At 40.4% G+C, this 22,991-nt stretch overlaps 2 protein-coding genes across 5 annotated transcripts; one reads left to right on the plus strand and one right to left on the minus strand.

Moving 5' to 3' along the window:
- Positions 1-7,102: 7,102 nt before the first annotated feature.
- Positions 7,103-8,178, minus strand: Arpc5 (Actin-related protein 2/3 complex, subunit 5). Its single transcript, XM_065488655.1, has 3 exons — positions 7,955-8,178; positions 7,776-7,848; positions 7,103-7,657 (listed from the first exon to the last, which is right to left on the minus strand). The coding sequence occupies exons 1-3, from the start codon at positions 8,098-8,100 to the stop codon at positions 7,418-7,420; spliced, it is 459 nt and encodes a 152-aa protein (XP_065344727.1). The 5' UTR covers positions 8,101-8,178; the 3' UTR covers positions 7,103-7,417.
- Positions 8,179-8,345: 167 nt separating this feature from the next.
- Positions 8,346-22,958, plus strand: Vps13 (vacuolar protein sorting 13C). Of its 4 annotated transcripts, XM_065488644.1 has the most exons (46): positions 8,346-8,554; positions 8,901-8,990; positions 9,048-9,245; positions 9,301-9,527; positions 9,581-9,719; positions 9,773-9,892; positions 9,948-10,309; positions 10,364-10,475; positions 10,529-10,775; positions 10,828-11,088; positions 11,143-11,295; positions 11,355-11,538; positions 11,602-11,868; positions 11,919-12,063; positions 12,116-12,351; positions 12,414-13,049; positions 13,114-13,248; positions 13,306-13,475; positions 13,530-13,680; positions 13,736-13,907; positions 13,969-14,087; positions 14,139-14,544; positions 14,595-15,011; positions 15,062-15,431; positions 15,484-15,796; positions 15,857-15,994; positions 16,089-16,426; positions 16,738-17,080; positions 17,297-17,512; positions 17,607-17,654; positions 18,162-18,203; positions 18,500-18,703; positions 18,755-19,042; positions 19,108-19,259; positions 19,312-19,686; positions 19,780-20,144; positions 20,194-20,369; positions 20,423-20,542; positions 20,602-20,729; positions 20,866-21,061; positions 21,120-21,359; positions 21,604-21,773; positions 21,881-21,995; positions 22,056-22,196; positions 22,247-22,408; positions 22,464-22,958. In XM_065488644.1, exons 1-46 carry the CDS (start codon positions 8,461-8,463, stop codon positions 22,521-22,523), a joined length of 9,741 nt encoding a protein of 3,246 aa, XP_065344716.1. In that variant the 5' UTR covers positions 8,346-8,460; the 3' UTR covers positions 22,524-22,958. The 4 variants fall into 4 exon arrangements, with proteins under 4 accessions (XP_065344716.1, XP_065344717.1, XP_065344718.1 ...); XM_065488645.1 differs by lacking the exon at positions 18,162-18,203 and having other exon boundaries at positions 8,347-8,554; XM_065488646.1 differs by lacking the exon at positions 17,607-17,654 and having other exon boundaries at positions 8,347-8,554.
- Positions 22,959-22,991: the final 33 nt, after the last annotated feature.

Genomic DNA, 22,991 nt, shown 5'->3' on the forward strand with positions numbered 1-22,991 from the left:
GATGAAGGCGAATGCTGCAGGGAGCCTAGGGTATCAATTACCCGCGCACGCAGGCACGCTCGTGTGTGCCGCTACACTTGCGCCAGGATTGTTCCTAAACATGCAGCACACGCACATATGTACCTGATGCTTCCGAATTCGGCAATTGGCCCTCACGTCGCCTCGAAAATTAACGTAATCCATTTCACGCCAGTTTAATTACGACCAGGATTAGACGTAAAAGTGCGCGCTTAAGTGGAATGGAATTGAAAGCCAGCGAGAGCCGAGGGGATGGAAATTAATAATTACGGCCAAATCTGCAGCAACACCCTATTTCTTGAATACTAATTCGCCTATTTCACGGGGATTACAGCATTAATATTAATAGCCGAACGACCCTGCGATTCGAGCGTGCAGCTATGTTATCCCGAAGGCAGGCTTCTATTGCTAAATTTTGCATGCATAATTTGCAAAAAGCAGGATGCACGCGACTCGCCCCCCTATGGCGCAGATCGGCAATGCAAATTCGAAAAATAGGCCCCCGGGGACCGAGAGTAGCGCATCCACGGCCGTCGAAATCAAATTAGTGGCCCAATCAGCGCTCTGTTTCAACCGAAAACAGTGAAAACGAGTGCTGCTGAATGCAGGAGCTCAAATAATTATACATATTCGAAAGTACTGCATTCACAGGAGGAGAATTCACACGGGAGCTGTAATTTGGCTTTAATTCGATAGCAGCAACCGACTCCGCAGTGCTGTTAATGTTCTTAATCCTATCTGCACTGATGTAGCCCTGATAATAACAATGGTGAGTGCGAGCGAGAGCACATTTTGGGTCTCTCTTTTCCTCCCCGGCCCCAACCTTTCTCGCATATAAAAGCGCGCCGTTCGTTCTAATAGGAGAAGATAATAATGCACCCTCATTGTAGAACAGCCTCCCTGCTCAGGAGTTTCAGATGTATAGCCTACCTCACTTTACCTCCTCTCCCTGACGTGTATTCATAATTTATTATCGAAAGGTTTACAAAAAGTAATCTCTTTTTTGCCAAATATTCCCATGAGAATCGAGAGACCGCCCGACTTCTCATTTTACTCGGGCTTCGTCTTTTCACCCCTCAAATCTGCGTAAAATATTGGAAAAAGCCGTGGGGGCCTGCTGGAGAATTTTAATATACTATATACAATGAACCCAGTAATTTGACAAAAAATTAGAGCGTCTAATAATAATCAAAATATGCATATCAGCTAGAACTTAATATTATTAATACATAAATATCCTGAACAAGGCAATAAATAATAGTCTTCAGAAGATTTAAATCTTTTCAAAGGAGTTGCTCTTTTCCGTTCAAGGTGTTTAATCATAAGTTAGACATCCCAAAAATATCGGTGGCACGCCACTGCCATTAGCTAAACGCCACGCACATAAACTGAAATAGGAAGTGCTCAGCAACGCATTTAGCATTCATTGGGAGCATAACGACGTGATGCGATCAAAGCGGCCGATGCATATAAATCAAAGGCGCGCAGTCAGAAGAATTACAATCCGTGGGCGCGCCCCTTCGTCTCTAGCAACTTTCTTTGCCACCGCATCTGTATAAATACAAAAAGCACAAAAAGAAGACACCCCCTGCACGGCAAAAAGTCAGAAATTTCGGCAGTGATTCATGTGGGTGGCGCGTTCATTGTTGCAAAACGCACCCTTCCCCCTCTCTGCAGCTCGCTCCCCATTATTAATAATAATATTTTGCTTTGGCTGGGAGAAAAAGATGCGCGAGAGACGTGCCAGACTGCCACATTTTTGCTTTTATTGTCGGTCATAAAAACATACACACAAGGCACACAGAATCATAATTTCACTAGGCAGCTCAGACTCGCTCTGTTATATCGCAGTGAAATGAGCGGAGACTGTAAAAAGTTTGATTATTCCCGTAAAAGTAAAATTAAAGATGGCCCAGTGAGATTACCTTCAGATTTCTGTTCTGGTGTTCTAAAATACATTCTCATTGAATGGAAACTTTATTAGACTTAAAATGTGTACAGGAGACAAGAAAAATATGGAATTCACTGGTCGTTTTTGCTTTGGCGGCTTAAGACGGTTAGAATATTCTTGTCAAATACAATTGTTAGTTTCAGTCCTCATTCGCGTAGGTTAATTCTTTATTTTTAATAAAGTGGCCTTCTCAAGGAGATTCTGCAAAATGGAACGTTAATATAGGAGCTTAATAGAGCGAAAGCGGTTTTCCAATAGCACAAATGTTCATATCTTCTATAAATTGAATTCATTAGGGAAAGTTAAGTCAAAGATGACCCTATTAAATGATGTCAAATACGACGTAGATTTAACGGAAAGAAGAAGAATACAATTTAATATTTTTAAACTTTATTGACTGAAAGTAGTTGCTGATATAATATGATAAAAAAAGAATGCGAATGCCTTTTTTGGTCTTTTGGAGAAAATCATCGGCTCAAGGAAGGTAAAAGCTCAGGCTCACGGGCGTGCGAAGCTCGTTATTTCACACGCCTGCGGCTGTTGTGCCAAACCGTGCACTTTGCGCGTTTATCTGTCAGCCATCTTGGCTCATTCCGTCCTTGAGTGAGCAGGCAGAGGCAGCTCGATAGGCCCTTCGCTCAGGACACAGTCCTCTTGATGTGTGAGCCAACTCTACGGTGAAATGAAGCGTGACACCGCGGGCATAAAAATCCCATCATCGTCTTCTTTACGATCTCATTTTCACATTACAAATCTCGTTTATTCGTGCGACGCGCGACTCGCTCGCTCTCCCTGATATGTCTATTTTATTTGTACCTATATCTCTTCGGCCTGATCGGTCGGCTCGCCTGCCTTTTCCCCTAAATTGTTCAGTCGTCTCTGCTTCCGTTTGTTCGTCCGTTTGCTCGCCCGTCGCGAGAGAAGCAGCGAAGAAGCGCGGTTTTACGGGCGGCCTGCTACCGATGGGGTTAATGCTTTGCAATTTGGCGCACCGAATTGGCTCATCCATCATAAAGCAGCGACGTCCTGTGTGTGTTATCAATAAAATGGCTGAGGATGACGATTGGAATTTTCTGTTTGATTCCCCGATGAAATATCTCCACCGCCATGCCGAGTCACAGATCTGGGTCATCTATGGAAAAACGAATTGTTTCATTATTTTCCCAACGCGCCAACCACCCAGAGTCGTTCCGATTCATTGCGTCTACTCGAGAGCGGATTTGGCAGGCTACTCAGAACTATTGGTAGCATGAAAAATAAATAAACGAGTCAAAACGCAGAGCCAGTCAAGTATGCCCTCCAACTCAAAGTTAAATTTATTTTAAAAAAATCAAATCATAGAAAACCTTGTTCTTGAAATTTATAGTATTTAATTGATTCTCACAATTCGTTATAAATCCATTACTGTGCATCACAAATCAAAATCAAAGCCTGTGAGAAACACTTCAGGTAAACAATTTTCCTAAAACTATGTCGGGGTACAAAGCCTGAGTGAGCTCAGACTATTCAGTCTGATTCAGTTCAGTAAGCTTATATCTATTGCTCTGAAAATATTCAATATCCTTTCTCGCATAATTATTGTTCTTGAATCAAACTTCTATATATTGTCAAGTTTGAAAATTGCTATGTGCAATCGTAAAATTAAAAAATCAAAGATACCACAAAAATCCCACTTTAAAATCTTGCTTTCAAATACGCCTTGAAAAGAGAGGAAAACGGTGGTGTCAAACAGTTTTTCAGTGCGGGGAAATCATTCCATCTTTCATGACACGAAATTCAAACACTAGTTTATAATGACAAGTACAGTCTGCTCTATTTTCAATGATTTATCATACTCACATGAGATTCCTTCAATCAGATATATTTTTTATGAAATATGACTGTCTCACGAATTTCAGGAAACAAGTAGTAAATAAATGCATTACATGATTAATTTATGACCCTCGCTGTGTTTATTTACTCCAACTCAAAGCGTTAAGTGTCAAGGGTGAATGAAAATACAGGTCAGCAAAATATATGTCACCTTGATCCTAAAATCCCTAAAATCCTCTCACAAAGCACGCTGCTCTAGTGAAAAGTAAATCGTGTGAATCGTGATCCAGAAAAGATCGGTCATGTCAAAATGAAATCCAATATAGAATGCTAAGATATTATTGCTGTGCAGAGTAACAAAAGAAAATAAGCTCACAGGGAAATCATAAACATGCACTCACTCATTTCTTTTTTCTCTGATACTCGCAAGCGCAACGCTGACGATGCATCTGCCGGAGTTTGTTGTGCGCTTCTGCAAATACGATGAGAAAAGGCAGAGGCGCTTGTTTTGCTCAACTTGTTCTTTTCTCATCTCATCACTTGGGCGCGCGTAGCAGAGCAGCTTTTGTGCATTATGAAAAGGAACTGACTGACGACCGAGTGTGAGCGAGAATTGTAATATCGCTCTCAAGATTGATGGTGCAGCGGAAAATCTTGCGAGACAGGCGTAGCGAGCAGCGCAAAAAGCGTGTGTTTTTCCCGTTTCCCCGAGCAACTTGATGGCTGTTTCCAGCAGCGAGAAATAATGCACGCCGAGTGCAGCGAGAATTCAGAGAATTGTCTGCGGTTATGCATCCCGCTTGACGTCTGCGATAGGCAGGAAGTCTTGCTGTGAAACCGCAGGCAATCTCGAAGCTCACACGCACGCAGTACGCCATCGTCGTCACAATTTTAGTTCATCAAATAGAAAATCAAAGCTTATTTTTATATTTTAAATTAAAATTTATAACGGAACCAAGGAATAATTAATAACTGACATACTCCAATTTGGCATGTTTTGTAGAGCAGAGTGAAGGGACGTTCTTCAGTGTTAAAGTGTGTTAATAATTTTGGTGGAATTGAAACTGATTTTTACTTAATTTTTCAGTATAAATTAACTGTAAACCGGTAATTAATAAGAAATTTAAGCCACTATATTTTTAATTTATGCTTAACGCAGTTGAAATACCTTAGATTATACTCGGGCATGATTAACAGGTAAGGTTTGGGGTGGAAAATAAAAAATAATTATCTACTGTGTGAATAATCTGAATAATACCAAAAAACTCAACATTTTAAGCAAAAATGATGGTGCTAAAGAAATGAAATAAAACGAATTTTTAAATGCCATATAGGTAAACATCGTATTCAATTATTTGCTTGGTTTATATGTTAGATTATAGTTTCTTCATCGTATGACATTTCTTAAAATTTTTTATCAGGGCTACTGGAATTAAAGTTCAAGGGAGAATTAATCTCATTTCTATCTTGAGAGCTGAAGGAGACATACCTACTCATGGATAGGCGTTAGTCCGGTTGAAATAAAATGCAGCTTCAGTAGTGTATACCGGGCTGTTTTTTCCGTTTTTTTTTTTTTTTTTTTTTTTTTTTTTTTTTTTTTTTATATATAAAACTGTCTTGCTCAACTTGTTTCAGCTATTCACGGAGGAAACTGCATTGAATTTCATCGTCTTGTTTGGGTGCCTTTGTTACTTTATGCAACTGAAATTTTCAAAATTATAAAATCTTATTCCAACCTTAGGTTCTCAAGAATATATCATAGGTAAGTAGTAGACGACGCCAAGTCGTTACGAATTAATTTGAAGTCCATATTATTGCATTTACCTACATAGTCTCATTTACAAGATTTTTACAAAAAAAAATGTATTTCCCACGTTTTGCTCCTATTTTCACTCTTTTCATTTCAAGCAGTGCAATTTAATTTTCACTTTTGCAGCTCTCACCGCGTATAATCCCTTCTGTAAGTGAAGGCAACAATTCGTCCCAAGAAAAGGGAAACTGATTGCGAGCAACAGCTTGTCACAAAACACGCATTCAAATTACACTAGAGTAGGAGCCGGCGAGCGAGCGCAAGAAGTGGGCAGCAAAATTATTTGCACACAGGCCTCTAGTCGGCAAACGTGATGGCTCGTTTAGCAATGCAAATGAAAGCGTACATCACCATTCCCTCTGTGCCTGCTTATGTGTGTGCTCTTGTGTCTGGCAGAAGCACTGAGGTATGGCACACACCATCACAGAACCTCGGTGTCCACTCTCGGTGTTGGCTGCTGGCGAGGAAATTGCTGCCGCTCTCTCCTCCGTTTTGTCACCGAACTATTGATCGCATCACTTTGCTCTATATCAGTGCATTTTTTGCTGCACGTTGAAACAAAGCTAATTTTCTGAGCAAGCTCTTACAGCCAATATTTCGTGTCTGATTTTATCCGTCGGTCAGGCGTGCGTCCTCAAGCTGCTTCTTTGTCACTTGCCTGGCTTGGATAGACTGGCTTTTCATCTCAAAGGATTTTGTGCACTTACTGCTCTCATAAGTGGGGCTCTAATTGCCTTGTCATATCAAAAGCTCCCTTGTGATCTAGATTTTGATGTTCTGAATTTGGGCATCAAAATTCATTGTCAGCCTCAGCGGTTTGCGTCTTTGATGGCGGTAAAAAGTTAAATTGGCTAGGAAATAGATCCCCCCCACCAATGAAACGTGAATTCTTCTTGTATTTCAATCATATTAAGTATCGATAATTTATGTCTGCGTACGTTCTCATTCAGGGTCGTCAACGCCTGGAACGACCTACCGGCGTCGCTCAAAGACTGCACCGCCGCTCAATTTACCGCTCTCCTATAGCAGCATTTGTGACAAGAATTTGTAAAGTGGCTGTGACGTCAGATTATTTAAAGTGCGATGACTACGGTCTGATTAATCAGATTTCTAATCTTAAATTTAAATCACAACTATTTTTGTAACATTTATGTACTTACTTGTGACTTGGATGAGAATAAACAATAGCCTGATCAATAAATCTCATTTTGATTTTTAAGGATAATTGCATATTTTCTTAAATTTGAGTCGGCAATTAATATTGTAATATAAGTATTGGAAAAACTTAAAACCTAGGAAAATTTAATATCTAACTCTTAAATGAAACGTTTCTGTATCAAGTTGCAAAAATATATAACATTCTAACTTGAATAACTTAGAGGTGGAAACTTAAAAAACAAACTTGCCTAACATAATCAGTATGTGATACTATTTTCTGAATTGATAACCCACAGAAATTGTAATGTGATCCAGGTGTTCATACCGTAAAACAATAAAAAAAACATCCAGAGTCTTTTAATAATATTATTTTATAGAAATTAATATTCAAACATCACCACATGAATAATGTTCCAACAGCATTTCGCCCACTATTTAACAGTTATTATTTAATTAAATCAATTGATACTGTTAAGTTTAAAAATTGCGTTGAGCAAGAGTTAAATCAAATAGTATTGTTTATTTCTGCTTAATGCTTATGACGGTCCATACAATAACATCGGAGTTTGATCAACTCAATAAAGTTAACGCTTGTGGAATCAAATGTAATGAATTGTTCAATTGAATAGTTATAGTTAAAATGTACAGTTAACAATTAAATCTGTGATTCAGGCCCTCTTACTGTCTGTAAGCACTCTTACTATGCTTCCGAGACCGCCGGCAGCAAACGCTTTCTCATGCCAAACCAAAAGGTGACCACTGCTTCCTTCAGAGGGAGACTCAAAACCCTTGTAAACATACTTCATCAGCACATCCACAAGGTCGGGATCAAGCGCCAAAACAACTTCTTCCACCTGGGAGGCTTTTACAGTCAAAAGCACCTTCATAGTGAGGGCTAGCGCAGCGTCCTGTAAAATTACAAAAATCTAGCTTAGCTTTCGTTCTTTTTGAGCAACGCCATCAACCATTGCTCGAGAGTTAACTTCAGATTTTCAAGTTCAAAATATGTAATACTTGTTTTCGTACTTTGACTTGCTGGTTTTTGGAGCCAAGGGGTGCATTCCGGAGAACAGTTTTCAGAGCATCAACCATACGGCCCCTGAAATACAAGAAGTATATTTATTGTACATTTCCGGTAAATTCCAGCCAAACTATGTTGAGTAACTCCAGTTGAAAGTTTAGTGCTTTGTCGGCACAACACTCACTGATTTAGGAAGGAGTTTACTTCTGCCTCGTCTGGGCCCACTGGAGGCGACTGCAATTCGCCTTGTTCGTCTTCTTTATAGTTATCTTCATTGTACGCGTCGACGTCGATCTTTCTAAAAGCCGAACTAGAGGTATTTTTTGCCATTTTGCCTCAAATCGAGCGGAATATCGCGTTGTTATCAGCTTTGTGGGGTGCGGCTGCGGCGACTCCCCCAGCCCTCAGCTGATTCATGTAAATAAAGCATTCCTATTGGTTCGTTCAAACTGCGCTTTTCAAATAGCGACAAATGGTTGGTCGAAAGAGTCTCCTTCTGAATGTTGATTTGCTGTCTATTTTGAAAGAAATATAAACACGCAAGTTCTTCACTGCAGTCGTATCGCTAGTGGACAGCGCCACACACATCCACGATACGATGACACCTTCGATTACGGCGACGTAAAGATTTAATTTCGCGGATCACGTGAGATACAAAAAGCAAAGGTTATACATAATCCCTCGAGAAGCATGGTGCTCGAGTCTGTGATTGTCGACGTTTTAAACAAATTTCTGGGTGACTACGTTGAAAGTGTCGACAGGAAGCAGCTTAAAGTTGCTTTTGGTAAGTTCTTTACATCACTGCTAGGATTATTTGAAATGAATATTTTGGAAATCTGATTTATTGTATTGATACACGTTACACTTGGATTGGTTTTTAATGAGATTTTCGCTGGATTATGTATCCAAACCCTCACAAAATTATTCTCTTTCGCGTGTTTCGCTCTGCTGACAGAACCATATTGCGTGTTATGTATCTACATTATCTTTGTTTTGTACGCATTGCAGATAATATATGATAAGAGATTTTACAATGCGAGTGCACTATTTGTTTGGATTGCTTGCCAGAGTTAATAAATGTGCACAGTGGATGTTTAGACACTTCACGTCACTCTTTTTTTGCTCTACAGGTGGTGATATCGCTTTAGACGACTTGGTGCTGAAGCAAAATGCACTTGATGAATTGGACTTGCCAGTCAAAACTGTTTACGGCCGTTTGGGTAGAAACACAGTCATAATGATATGTAGAAAAATATTTTCAACTTATTTGTGTATAGGAAAATTGGTTTTGACCATCCCTTGGACGAATCTGTACAAGGCTCCATGGATTGTACGTATTGAGAGAGTATTTTTACTCTCTGTGCCGAATGAAGAGGTCAGTTATGATGCCGAAAAAGAAGATCGCCTGGCCCAAGAGGCGAAACAGAAGGAAATCGCTAAGGTTGAGGAGGCTAAACGTCTTGAAGAACTGAAAGGTGTGATAAGTGGAAAAAATTGAGACTTGTTTTCAAGGAAATTTATTATTAATAGGCTCCACAAAAAAAGAAGATGCTGGTTTTGTGGAGAACTTGGTGGCTCACATCATCAAGAATGTCCAAGTGACGATCAAAGATATTCACCTGAGATATGAGGACCGAGTGACGCATCCTGGTTCTCCATTTTCTTTAGGAATTACTCTAAGCAGTCTCAAGTTGATGTCGACTGATGAGTCTGGGAAACCCACTGATGCCAAACAAACCATAAGCATTTTCCACAAAGTATAATTGGTTTCACTAATGCTACCAGTTAATTCTAACATTGTTACGCTTAGGTTTTAGAAATGGAGGGTTTGGCGTTCTACTGGAATTCTAATTCACAGTTGTATTCAAATTATGAAGAAGTCGCCAGACTGCAAAAGTTTCAAAACGAAATTGCCTCCAAGAACAATATGCCTTCAGGATATAATTACAGTAACTCATTCAGACCGTTTGTAATACTTAATTTTACATTTATATCCATGCAGTGTTTGGTCCTATTTCTGCCACTGCCCAACTGCAGTTGAATCCAAAACCAGAGCAAGATGAATCGAAATTCATGATTCCCAAAGTTCAACTTGACATGAACATGAACGTCTTGTCAATTGGTATGCTTTTCTGTAAAGTGCTCCTTTGTTGTTTTTAACTTACAATATTATGCAGGTATATCCAAAATGCAATACAGGGATTTGGTGAAGTTTTTAGAGTCCATGGACAGAATGGCCAGAGCTGCTCCTTACCGGAAATACAGACCTTTGGTCAACAAATACAGGGGACATTACAAGACATGGTGGAATTTCGCTTATGATTGCATCTTGGAGACTGAAATCAGAAGGCGGCGCAAGAACTGGGACTGGAACCACATTCTCCGTCATAGAAAGCGGTTAAAGAGGTACGAGAAGGTATACAAGGAAAAGTTGGAAGCAAAGAAGCCAAGCGAGGAGCTCTTGAGAGAGATAAGAGAACTCGAGAAGGAAATTGACGTTTTCAACATAATTGTTATGAGGAAACGAGCTGAGGTCCAGGTAGTTTCGAAATGCTCAGGTGTAGGGAACATGTTATGATAATATTCTAATTAGGTTCAGAAAACAAAGAAACTGGAAGAGGAAAACAAAAAGAACGCTGGATGGTTTGGCGGGTGGTTTGGTGGAGGAGGATCATCTGCCGATAAAAATTCAGCATCTGATATAGGTAAATTAGTGAATGTGGATGAATACACATTTTATTTACATTGCTTCTTTTAGCAAACAAAATTGATGCTGCCATGACTTTAGATGAAAAGCAAAAACTGTACCAAGCCATCGGCTACCAAGAAAACGCCGCTCCAGCTCAATATCCTCACTTCTTTGTGGCTGTGAAAACATCATTCACTCTGGGATCCCTCCAAGTGGTTGTAAATGATGAGGATATTCCAGACGGAGAAGTTGTCAAATTGGTCATTTCTGGGGTCAAGTGCAACCTGGAACAAAGACCTTCAGCCCAAGCAACCAAGTAAAATTTTAAAATGTCTCAAAGTAAGATATTAACTCATCATTTCTAACAGAGTGGAAATGAAAATGCAGAATCTGAAAGTAACTGGCACAACTCAAAACGGGCAAGAGCCACTCATGGCCTACCCTCTGACTTCAGGAACACTCGGCAAACCAAGCTTGCTGAGCATTTTGTTTGAGACTAATCCTATGGATCGACTTTGCGACCAGCGTTTGCGAATTCTGGCTCAACCTCTTGAGATGATGTACGATGCAGAAACCGTCATTAGAATTATGGACGTGTTCAAACCACCAGAAAAGCCCTCCCTCAAACAGTAATTTACATAAATTATTTGATTTGTTGAAGATTTAAGAAAATTTCATTATAGACTGCAAGCAATGGCTGTTTCAAAATTGGAGGATATTCAGGACAGATCTGCCACTCTCCTTCAACATGCAATTCACCAGCAGAAGGTTCTAGATTTAGACATCAAAGTAGCTGCTTCCAGAATGATACTGCCCCAGCTTGGGAAAATAAATATGTAATTTTCTTGGTGTCCTGCCATTTTTTTACTTCATGTCAAGTTTCCTGATTTATCAGATCTGAACCAGTGCCAGTCCTTGTAGTGAGTCTCGGCAGTTTGTCGATTGCTTCTTGCGCGCGCGACAAGGGACTTCCAAACATCAGCAACATGATCCAAGCTGGAAGCTCTGAACAGGAGGTGCTCCAAGAAATGTTTTCGCAAAGCTATGAAAAGTTTTCTCTACAGCTCAAAGAAGTCCAGGTATGTTTCAGTAATCATTTGAATGAATTTAACAAGAAAATACAAATTTATTTCTCCTATCAGGTTCTTGTTGCAAAGCCTGGAGAAGACTGGGAAGAAAAGCTTACAAAAACCTCAGAATCAAATTTGCACCTTGTGCAGCCCATGAGCATCGATATCAGCTTGCATCGCAGTTTGCTTATGAATGACCCAAGGATCCCTCAATTCAAAATAGCTGGACAGCTGCCATCACTCAATCTACATCTGTCTGAGGAAAGACTATTGCTCACTGCAGGCATTTTAGTCAGCGTTCCATTTCCAGAATCGGAACCTGAACCTCCTCAAGCTTTGGTATGTTGTTAATTTATGGTATCGTGTCTCCTTCAACTAAATTTTCATAGACCGAGGGCAGATCTATGAGCAAAAGTATCATGTCACTAACCCAAATGGGACTTGTTGACAAAAGAAAGCTGGGCTCAAATCAAAACGAAGGACTGGAACTTGTTGTCAGCTCCGTAAAAATGGACGTTTGGTTTGAAATGAAAGGTGGGTTTGCAGTAAAAATTATTATATTCAACGACAGTGACATTTTTTCCAGAGTTCCGAGTTGTTGTCACTCGCAAAGATGATACTGGCAAATTGTCAAAGCTTGTTGATTTCTCTCTTATGTCCGTTGAATTGGAGATGGTGCAGAGATCTTTTGATATGAATCTAGTATTGAGACTTGGCGGTGTCTCTTTGGAGCAAACCATAAACGGTGCAACAAGAAAAGCGATCACCACCCCCATGTCGGATGGGAAAGCAGATTATTTGTTCACCACCCGACTGTTTATTGTAAGAATAAAATGCAAATTTTTGGACCTATTTTTATAAACCAATGAATACAATCCTTTTAGGTGAACAGAAAGTCCCCTGAATTTTCAACAGTGCATCACAGTATTGAAAAGTTGCTCGAAGTCACTTTTTCATCTCTGGATCTCGCGCTGCACCAGAGTGGAATCCTACAAGTGATGGAATTCTCGCAAAATTTGCAGGACAAAATCTCCTCTCTGAAACCTGCGCCTCAACAGCCTAAGGATAGATTCGCTTCCACCATGGGTACAGGAGATCGACTGCTCGCAACCATTGTTGAAGAGGATAACGCGATGACCCTGAAACCAGTGGCTCCTGGGAAGAAGGCCACTAAGAAAATTATCATGCTGAAGTTGGTGGCCAGGCTGGAAAACCTGAGTGTCAGCCTGTCAAATCCTGAGAGAGAACTAACCAAGCTTACACTGCATGGAGTGCGAATGGATGTGATGATGTTGCAAGGGCAGATTGAAATAGAGTCTGCTCTTCAGAATATGCTCATTACCGACTGCAACCCAAACACCATCTACAAAAAAATTCTCGAGTCTGAAGGAGACGAGGCTCTCTCTGCCAAGATTGTTATGTATGAAAAGCCCAACGAGAACCAGCCTGCAATGGAAATTCAGGCTCATATGGCTTGCTTGAAAATTTTCTTCCTCAACCGATATGTCAGCGGACTTTTGGTAATAAACTAAAATTGAAATCGCCTCTTCAATTAATAAACTTAATTATTTGATTCTATTTCAGGGATTTTTAAATAACTTCCAAACAGCTCTGATTGCAGTTCAAGCGGCGTCAGCTGCTGCTGCCGAAGCAGCAAGACAAAACATCCAACATGCATACCAAAATGCAACCAGAATTGCACTAGACTTGGAAATCAAAGTAATTAAAAATTATATTATAAGTATGTTTGATTTTAGTGTTAATATTTTGTTACAGGCCCCTGTTATTATTGTTCCGAGAAGTTTGAAAATGCGAGATGCATTCATGCTGGATTTAGGTACAATTGTAATGAAAAATAAGTTCTCTGAGCTGCAGATTCCAAATGAAAGCCGGACAGTGTCAATGGACACGTTAACGCTTGGTCTAAGAAAACTTCACGTTACTAGGTATGCGTTGTGGAAAGGTTCTTTAATTTTGAATATTTTTATTGTATCTTTCAGAGTAATGCTAGATGACTCAAACAATGCTGTAAACCGGACTCACCTGATCACTCCCTTTGATTTCACTGTATTGGTGAAAAGAAACTTGTCCATTGGCTGGTGCAAGCAAAAACCAGCCATTGATTTGGAGAGCACAATGGATGCCATCAAAGTAACGCTAAGAAATCTGAGTGTAAAGAGTTAATAAAATATCCTTGTTTAAACAGTTGGACGTCCGGCAAGAAGATGTGCGGCTGGGAATGCTGCTCCTCGGTGAAAATTTGGGAGATGTTGAACATGTTGTTGAACCAGTTGACCACGTAAATGTCGAGACATTGCAAGTTGAAGTCGAAACCACTCAAAGACAGCAACGCCCTAAATCACTGAGAAGCACATCAAGTATAATGTTCCTCTTTTTAGTCTTCAACTTGAATAAATAGTTTTTTTTTTAAATTTTCAGCTGTCAGCAGAGCGTCAGAATTTACAGTGCCTGTGCCTGAAAATGTTTTCAAGCACATGACATTCAACTTTTTAATGAAGAGCATTGAAGTGAACCTGTTAGTTCCAGCTACAACGCCGGTATGTTCAATTTTTTTAATGGCCAGGAAAATTTTTTACACTTTGTTACAGGCTGGAAGTGATGACAGAAATGGGCTAGCGCACTTCAACATGAGAAGTCTGAAAGTGCAAGGAGTAATGTACTCAAATGGTGCCATGATTGTTGTCATGCAGTTGGAGGATTGTGCCCTAAGAGACATGCGCCGACTGAAACTGTGTGCGGAAAACCGCATATCAGACCTGCTGAGCCTGAAAGCCACCAGAGAAAAGAGCCCCATGCTGCATCTGAACTACAATCAGTCTACAACCAACACGATACTAACTTGCAAAGTTTCTGGATTCAATTTGGTCTTGTGCTTGGACTATCTGATGAGAATCTCTGATTTCTTTGTTTCCGCGATGCCTCAGGAAACTGCCAAGAAAGTCGAAAAAGCGAAACCTGCTGGTTCAAGAAACGCATCCAGGCCATCATCTGCCGGTTTGTTTGTTTTGTATTTTTTTTTCTAATTTAACCAAATTTTGATGCAGGAAACAAGATGGACAGTTTGACTGCGAGAGAGAATGTTTTTGAGCTAAAAGTGGTTTTAGAAAAACCAGATATTATTCTTGTTGAAAGCATGTCTGACATCAACACGAGAGCGCTGATTTTCAGCGTCGAAGGAAATGGCAGAATCAGAATGACTCCAGAGAAACAGGTCATTGATTTCGGCATCAAGAGCATTCAGCTGTATTCGTGCATATTCAACCCAGAACGAAGGAAGGACACGCTTTGCCAGGTTGTCAGACCCTGTGAACTGAGTGTTGCTGGCTCCTGTTCTACTGGACAGCAACCTCACATAGAGGTCATGTTGTCTCCAATTCGCATCTCTGTTACCCCTGGAACGATCAACATCCTCACCAATACAATGTCAGCCCTTGGGTCAGGAATGGAAGATAAAGAGGATGGTAAGTTATTTAATTTCATGAAAACAAAAATTCACCCTTAATACCCCAAGATGAGATTAAAGTACAGCCTGACTGGAGTCTTCTGTGGCGGCCAAAACCATTTAAAGAAACAGACCATTGGTTTTTGCTCACTGAAGAAGGGGTTGATGCTCTCTCAATGTGTGAAATTCCAACTGAAACCCCGTCAGGAGATGGAGGCCAAATTGTTGTGACTGCACCTTCGTTTGAGATCACTTTGGAAGCTGGATTTGGCATCAAGACTCTTCCTCTGATCTCGCTTCAAAGCAGAATGCAAGCTACAATGTCAGACTGGGCAAGGAACTTGCAAATTTCAGGTGTGTTGTATCTGCAGATGTCGTACTACAACAAGAGGCTTGCTCTCTGGGAGCCCTTGATCGAGCCACAAGTCCGAAATGAAAAGTATGCATTTTAAATTATATGTTCAACTTAATTTTCAAACATGATATGACAGGCATTTTCCTTGGGAACTTAAGTTTGAGTTGAAGAAGAATGCAAACAATTCGCCTTTCCTCTCACCCCTCTCTGACGAGGTTGACGCTATAGCTGTGCAGCCACCAGCAACAAGCATTAGAGTCGAGTCGGACAGTAATCTGGAAATCACTGTGTCTAAGGCATGCTTGGACGTCATGACAAACCTAAGCAAAGCTTTCCGTTTGGCTGTGCAAGAAGGGCCAAAAGTTAAAGAATTGGAAGGTTCACCTTATCAAATCGTTAACCAGACTGGAATCAAAGTTGTGCTTCTGCTGAAAGATACCAATTTTGTGGTACGTTTAATGCAAACTTTGCAACTTTTTATTTGACTTAAACTTTGCATTTTGCTCCAGGTTAATGATGACAATGGTGGAAATAGTCCCAATAATGTTGAACAAGTTGTGCTGGAAAGTGGTGCTGAATGTGGTTTGATTTTAAAAGAAATTGCAACTCCCGCATATGACACTGAAAAGTCCATATTGAGTGAACAGGTATATTTATTTTGCGACCATTTAAAACAATGATGAAACATTTTGACACTAAATAAATACTGTATTATTGTACCAAAAAATGCTATATCTCCAGGTTCAAGAAAAATTCCTTCACGTCAAGGTCCCGGACAAAGGATGCATCATCAAGATTCCGATTGTTCGAGCTGAGAAGAGGTACTTCACGCTGGCCACAAAGCCAGAAAAACAAGGGCTTGTTTCTGAAGTCATCGTGGATGGCAGCAGCACAATTGTCACATTGAGGTCTATCATCCAAGTGCACAATCAGTTCAGCCTTCCAGTGGACGTTTATTTCATGACAAAGAGGGGAAACGAAGTTGCCTGCGTTGGAGTTGTCCAGCCGGGCCAAAAACTAGACTTGCCATTGCATGCTGTATACACACCAACCTGTGAAATCTTCTTCAGCCTTCCAGGGTGAGGATATAATTTTTGAAAAAGTCGCTTAATATGACACATTTTTGCTGGTCCTTCAGTAATGAGTCGATATGACAATATTAAATTGCTAGCTAAGTATAGCGCCAATATTTAACAAATTCGAAGGGATCAATAAGTTATAGGCTTCTTTTCTACTCCTTGGTGGTTACTTAACTTAAATTGACTCTAAAATGTTGGTAAAAATACCAAGACTGGGTTATGTCTGTGATACATCCCCGAACAATTATTTGAAAGACAAAGATTATCATTTTCAACATTTTGGCAGTTTTATTACATCATTGAAATTTTAGACATACTGTGTGCATCACACCTTTCATTTGGAAAGAGCTGCAAAACACAATCACCATCAACAAGCTTCTTCAGTGCGATGCAAAGAACAAGGATGCCAAGGAACCATACTTCATCAGAGCTGTAGGCGAAATGGAGCATGTCTACTTTGAAGCAACAACCATGAGAACCATGCACAGCTGCATTTTCAACATATCTTTGAGACCAACTGTCATCTTGAAGAATTTGCTTCCGATTTTCTTGGTGTACGTGGCAGAAAAGGGCGGAAAGGAGCTGGAGGTGAAGCCCGGAGAGAGCATCCACCTGCCAACGGTTGAGCCAGGGAAAGGACTGATGTGTTTGAGGGTATTGCTACAATATTTAAGTCAAAAATATATTTTTAATAAATTCAGCAAATAATTTGCCATTCCTCATTATGTGAAGCGTTAGTAATGTGTCAAACGCAAGTAACTACCATTAAATTCATTCACGATTTCATTTAATACATTTTATTTTCCATACTATTATTTAAATATTGTTTATTTGAAGATGCTAAACAGACTTAAAACCTTTCTTGTTCAGTTGGATGACTATTTGGAGAAGAACTGGTCTTGCAAAAGAGAAATCGCTGCTGTTCCGCCAGAACTATCTGTTTGGTCATTTGATTCATATGATAGTTTGGCCAAAATGTCTCTTGATATGGGAATGCACACGGTCAACGTTAACGGCACTCTCTACATGTCTCTCTACTCGCCATTCTGGATGATTAACAAGACTGGAAAGATGTTGTCTTACAGGGTAAGTTCCATTCAAAGCAAACCTTGATATTTATACTCCCATTACACACATGACTACTTCAACTTTAGACATTTCGATATTAAATAATTTACAGAAGTCGCGTAAAACAGAGAAAAACGAGGCCTCAGGCAGTCCTCTGAAGGTACTTGTCATGCCAACTCAATCACATTCTGCATGTTTGCTAATGTTGGTACACTTTTTTGTCAGGGTAATACCAATGAGATACACAAATTAACTCGTAGATACACACATTATGAGGATTCACTAAAAGCGCCTCAAGCTGTTTAATGTTTGTCACTATGATTCAAAAAGTTTGACAAAGAGTTAACTATAAGCCTACGTAAATAATGAGAAGTTTAAAAAAAAAAACATTGCACAACATTTAAATGATCATTTGTTAAAACGTTTAATCTTCACAAGATGAATTTAGTTTAGAAATCTCTCATTCTCTTAGGGTTACCCATTTTGATCGCTTTGAATCCTGCACACAACACAGTTTTGTAGATTTTTCTGTCAAATTTTTCTCAATTAAATTTGTTTTGCGTGTACCAACTCTCAATATTGGCATTGATGAGCACTGTGGCGTCAGAAATTTCCTAAATCGCAGCTGGCTTCTTACTTTTATTTTTCACTTGGTTCATTATTTCAGAAATGGTCATCTGTTGTGTCCGTGTCCAGCAAGAATTGGGAAGTGAGTTTGTAGTGCTCACTTTTTGGACACTTACTAACTCTGCTCTCTTTGTGTACAAACGTAACACTTGATTCACATCTTTTCTTTTCGTACCCTTTATACAAACATCCTCTTCTAATACTTAACTTTGAAACCGTTGATTTCGAGGACTACAGGAGTGTGGTGTGATTAAAGGTGTATTTTGTTCCACCCTCACTCTATTTTTTTGTTATTTTGCTGACGCATGTGTGACTTTAAACCATTGGTACATCTATTTGCAAGTTCATAATTTTTAATTCATTTGTAATTTATTTCAGCAATCGGAAGAGACAACAAACATCATGTACCATCCACCTGACTTTGAAGGTCCAATTTTGTTTTCTTTCCGACCCAAAGTCTTCTTCGGTAAAAAGAAAGCAGCAATTAGGGTTGATGACAGTGAATGGTCCAACAAATTTTCCTTGGATGTTGCTGGAAGTTCTGGCTCAGTCAGCTGCAAGACTTCAAATGATATTTTGCAGGTATGATACTCAGGTTGCATTTTGATGATCACTAAAATTTTCCTTCTGAAGATCGGCGTCAGCATTCAACTATCCAGCTCAAATCTGACAAAACTTGTGACATTCATCCCATACTACATGCTGGTCAACCACACCAGCTTTGTGATCCAGTGTCAGGAAGGAGACCGGCCTGCAGATCCATGGACTGACATCGAGCCCTCGCAATGCTCTCCTCTGTGGCCTAGGGGAACCGGCCACCACGACAACACACTCAGGTTGAGGGTTAAGGGCACTAACGAGACAACAGCTCCTTTCTCTTTCACAGAGAACATCAATATGCTGCTTAAACTGCACAATAAGGTATATCAAAAATTCATAATATCCCAGATCAAGAGATAAAAGAACCTAATTACAAAAATTTTCAGTTTGGAGGGATCAATGTTGACGTGCAGGTGTCAGAAGGCAACATTTTTGTCAACTTGAGCGCGTATGAACCAGGATTGGCGCCTGCCCTGATTGTCAATCACACCAAATACTCAATTGACTTCTGGGAAAAACAAGCTTCACCAGCCATAAAGTAAATCATCTCCAGACTCTATCAAATGAATTGCTAACTTTGCTTAATTTAGAAAATTGGCGCCGATGGAGCAAGCTCTGTTTGCTTGGGACGATCCTAAGGGCCAGCGGAAGCTGGTTTGGAATGGAGAAAACTCGAACCGGAAGAAGGAAGAAGTCATCGACTTGCTCAGGAAGGACGGCTGGGGTAAACTATGGGTGCCTGGAACCATGGAGGACGAGATCCTCTACTGGGTTTCTTTCCTGAATGGAATGCAGAGATTGCTGCTTTTCACGGCCAACCCTGAGGTCATCAACAATGCCAAGGCGGCAGCTGATTTGGAACCCATTTCTCTGGAAATGACAATTTCCTTGCAAGGCATTGGACTTTCCTTGGTTTCTGAGTTGGACAAGAAAATTCTGGAGCTGCTCTACATGCGACTAGCCAGGTACTCTCTTATTTAATATCGTTAATTACCTGAAACTAAAAAAAATTCTTTCAACTTTTTATCTTAAAACTTACTCCGAGTCGTCGTTTCCAGCTCTGGCATTATTTGGGAAAGCAAAAAGCCCAAGAAACGAAACTATGAGCGGATCAACAATTTTGATTCGCTAACTTTGGAGACCGCGCACCGCCACTTCATCCTCGGCCAAGGAAGTCAGTTTGTAAAGCTGTCTGATGGCGCTGAGGTGGACTTATCCTGCAACCGAATTGTCGTACCATACGTCAAGGAACTTCGACGCACACACAATCCAGGAATTTGGTTCCAAATGAAGATTTCCACGCACCAGCGAATGGTGCATGCCAAGCTGAACCATCTACAGATCGACTGTCAGATGCCAAACTGCATGTTCCCCAACATACTGGCTCCAGTTCCTCCTCCAAAGAGCATTGCTGCCGACCAAGGTTGGGTCAGTCATATTTTATAATTTCGTATTTTAAATTTTTGATTCAGCTATGCGGCCATTTGTGGAATTGAGCGTGGTGCAGCGGTTGTTGGAACACAGTCCTGTGCAGCAGTTCAAGTACTTGCGGGTTCTCGTCCAAGAATTCCATGTCAAGCTGGAGCTTGACTTCCTGAATGCTCTGCTGGGGATGTTCGCGTCTGAAGAAAATCTTGATGCAGATGATGTAATTTAATTTAATTATTATATTGGGTTGCGACTTGACTTATTTTTTCTCAGACGGAAAAGTTTGCCACTGACGTTCAGGTTGTGCAGCAGCCATTGCTCTCTTTGATTGCTCTCCAGACAGCGCAAGAACAGAAGAACTTTTACGACGAGCTACATTTGTCGCCTTTAAAGGTATGCGTGTTGTTTTTATATTTAAGCGTATCACCAACCTGTTTTTAAATTTCCAACAGATTCACATCAGCTTCTCAATGAGTGGTGGAGTAGGGAAAATGAATGGCTCTTCTCAGCTGAACATCATCCATGTCCTGTTGGAGAATGTTGGAGTGACTCTGACAGATCTTCAAGATGTGGTCTTCAAGTAAAATGAACTTTACATAATATCTCTTTTTTAAAATGTTTTTTCAAGACCAGATTTGGTTTCAAAATTTTCCTTGGCTGTATTGATACCATAGCTTTTATTTCAATATATTAAAGCAAAAATCCATCTGCTTCAGATTGGGATACTTTGAGAGAGAGTCCTCGTTCTTGACGCAGCAACAATTGATCCGAGAGGTGCAATCCCACTACACACAACAAGCAATCAAGCAGTTGTACGTTTTGGTGCTTGGCCTTGATGTGATTGGAAATCCGTTCGGCCTTTTCCTTGGGTTGACCCAAGGAGTAGGAGATCTTTTCTACGAGCCTTTTCAGGTAAGACTGCCTGTACCCAGGTTTTTTAGAAAAAAATAAATTTTACATTTTATTACAGGGTGCGATCCAAGGGCCTGGAGAGTTCGCAGAAGGCCTAAGGAATGGCGTGAGAAGTTTGTTTGGTCACACCCTAAGTGGCACGGCGGCTGCCATGTCCAAAATCACTGGAACGTTTGGTAAAACCCTGGCAAATCTGAGCATGGACGAAGAATTCCAGAGGCGTAGAAGAGAGCAACAGCAAAATAGGCCTGCGGCGCTCCACGAGGGACTCGTCCACTCAGGAAAAGGCCTCGTCTCAGTGAGTCAACTGAATATCTCTTGATTTGAACATTCCTAGATATCAAGACATTCACTGGTTTTGCAAAACTTGATAATTGGAATTTAAAAAAAAAATGTTTAAAAAAAATCATACAAAGGAATAGAAAATATGTATAGGAGGCGACTAAGGCGAGATCATATTTCATAAAAAATTTCAAGTCATTGTCGGATGACGATTTTGAATGAAGGATGTGCCCTCTTATATATGCTAATCTTTTTATCAGAATGTGGTAAGTGGCGTGACTGGAGTGATCACGAAGCCAGTGACTGGTGCTAGAGATGAGGGGGTTGGAGGCTTCTTCAAGGGCCTTGGTGCTGGAATGTTAGGCCTTGTCACTCAACCAACTGGCGGGGTCATTGACTTTGCCAGCAACACTTTCGAAAGTGTGAAAAGGTGCAGTAAATTTGATTACATTCGGACCATCGTTGGGGTCTAACTAGGCCATTAAAAAAATCAACTTGTATTACCCCTTCAAATTTAAAATTAATCGTTGCATACAGGGCAGCTGACACTACCGAAGAGCAACGTCCTCTCCGATATCCGAGATTTTTCCAACAAGATGGTTTGGTCAGACCCTACAATGAAGCTGAATCTTTCGGCAACGCTCTCTTGCACGTAAGATAATTAGACAGCCGTTTTGAAAATACGGCCAACACGTTCTTCATTTACATCCAGGTCGTGGATAAAGGGAAGTTCGCGAAGACTGACTACTACGTATTCCACGCACTTCTTGGTAACAGCGGGAAGGAAGCATTAATTTACACTGACAACCGCATCATGTTTATTTCTAAGAACGACATTTTTGGCCAGTGGCAGGTATGTCTTAAAATTAGATGCTTGTAATGATGAAAACTCATTCCACTTAGGTCGACTGGAACCACCCTTGGTCAGAACTGTCGGGACCTCCTAAAGAGGATCCCTCTGGGATCATTATTCCCACATCTGAGCCGCAAAGGAGGGTGTTAGGACTGTTCCGTTCTAGTGAAAGTGGCCGCACAGTTATTATTCAGGACAATCAGTTAAAAAAGGTAGCTTGTATTGCTAGCATCTTGCTAACATGAAACTCATGAAATTTCTTCCTAGGAGCTCGTGCGAATCGCACGAAAGATCATGGATGATCGCATCCCGCAGTCTCCTAGATGAGTTTTGGATCCACCTAGACTCCTTCTGATCTACTTCTAAGCGCACATTTTCCGCACATGTTTGCTGCCTTGGCACTGCTTTTATTCAAAATACTGCTGATGGAAATATCTCAATTTTAACTGGCAGCTAAGCAACGTTGACTGGCCTGAGGCTTATGGATTGGCGAACACAACATCATAGGGGTGGACCAGAAAGAGACTTAGGTGGTTTGCTTAGGCACTGCGTATACATTTGCTAAATGTTTTGAAGTTCCTTGTTGTTGCTTTTGGAAATCAAAACTATTTTTACTTCACAAGCACTTCTCTGCACAATATGTATGGATACTTAGCCAAATAAAAATATGTGCATTGATCAAGTGCCTACAATTACGTTAACCTAATTTTGTCATGTCGTTTGCTTGTTAAAAAATAATAATAAAGCTGCTTAATCAATAAATGGATTTTAATTCAGTATACACTTTGGTGATTC

Source organism: Cloeon dipterum, chromosome 4, assembly GCF_949628265.1.
Source record: "Cloeon dipterum chromosome 4, ieCloDipt1.1, whole genome shotgun sequence".
In the NCBI taxonomy this organism is placed as follows: Eukaryota; Metazoa; Arthropoda; class Insecta; order Ephemeroptera; family Baetidae; genus Cloeon; species Cloeon dipterum.

What these genes read in the sequence shown, in the direction of transcription:
- Arpc5 (XM_065488655.1), bottom strand. Translation starts at nt 8,100, where the DNA reads ATGGCAAAAAATACCTCTAGTTCGGCTTTTAGAAAGATCGACGTCGAC. An exon ending in GTAAACTCCTTCCTAAATCA is followed by an intron (nt 7,849 to 7,954) that starts GTGAGTGTTGTG and finishes CTTGTATTTCAG; the next exon opens with GGGCCGTATGGTTGATGCTC. An exon ending in CCAAAAACCAGCAAGTCAAA is followed by an intron (nt 7,658 to 7,775) that starts GTACGAAAACAA and finishes GTAATTTTACAG; the next exon opens with GACGCTGCGCTAGCCCTCAC.
- Vps13 (XM_065488644.1), top strand. Translation starts at nt 8,461, where the DNA reads ATGGTGCTCGAGTCTGTGATTGTCGACGTTTTAAACAAATTTCTGGGT. An exon ending in CCATAAGCATTTTCCACAAA is followed by an intron (nt 9,528 to 9,580) that starts GTATAATTGGTT and finishes TGTTACGCTTAG; the next exon opens with GTTTTAGAAATGGAGGGTTT. An exon ending in TCGGCAACGCTCTCTTGCAC is followed by an intron (nt 21,996 to 22,055) that starts GTAAGATAATTA and finishes ATTTACATCCAG; the next exon opens with GTCGTGGATAAAGGGAAGTT.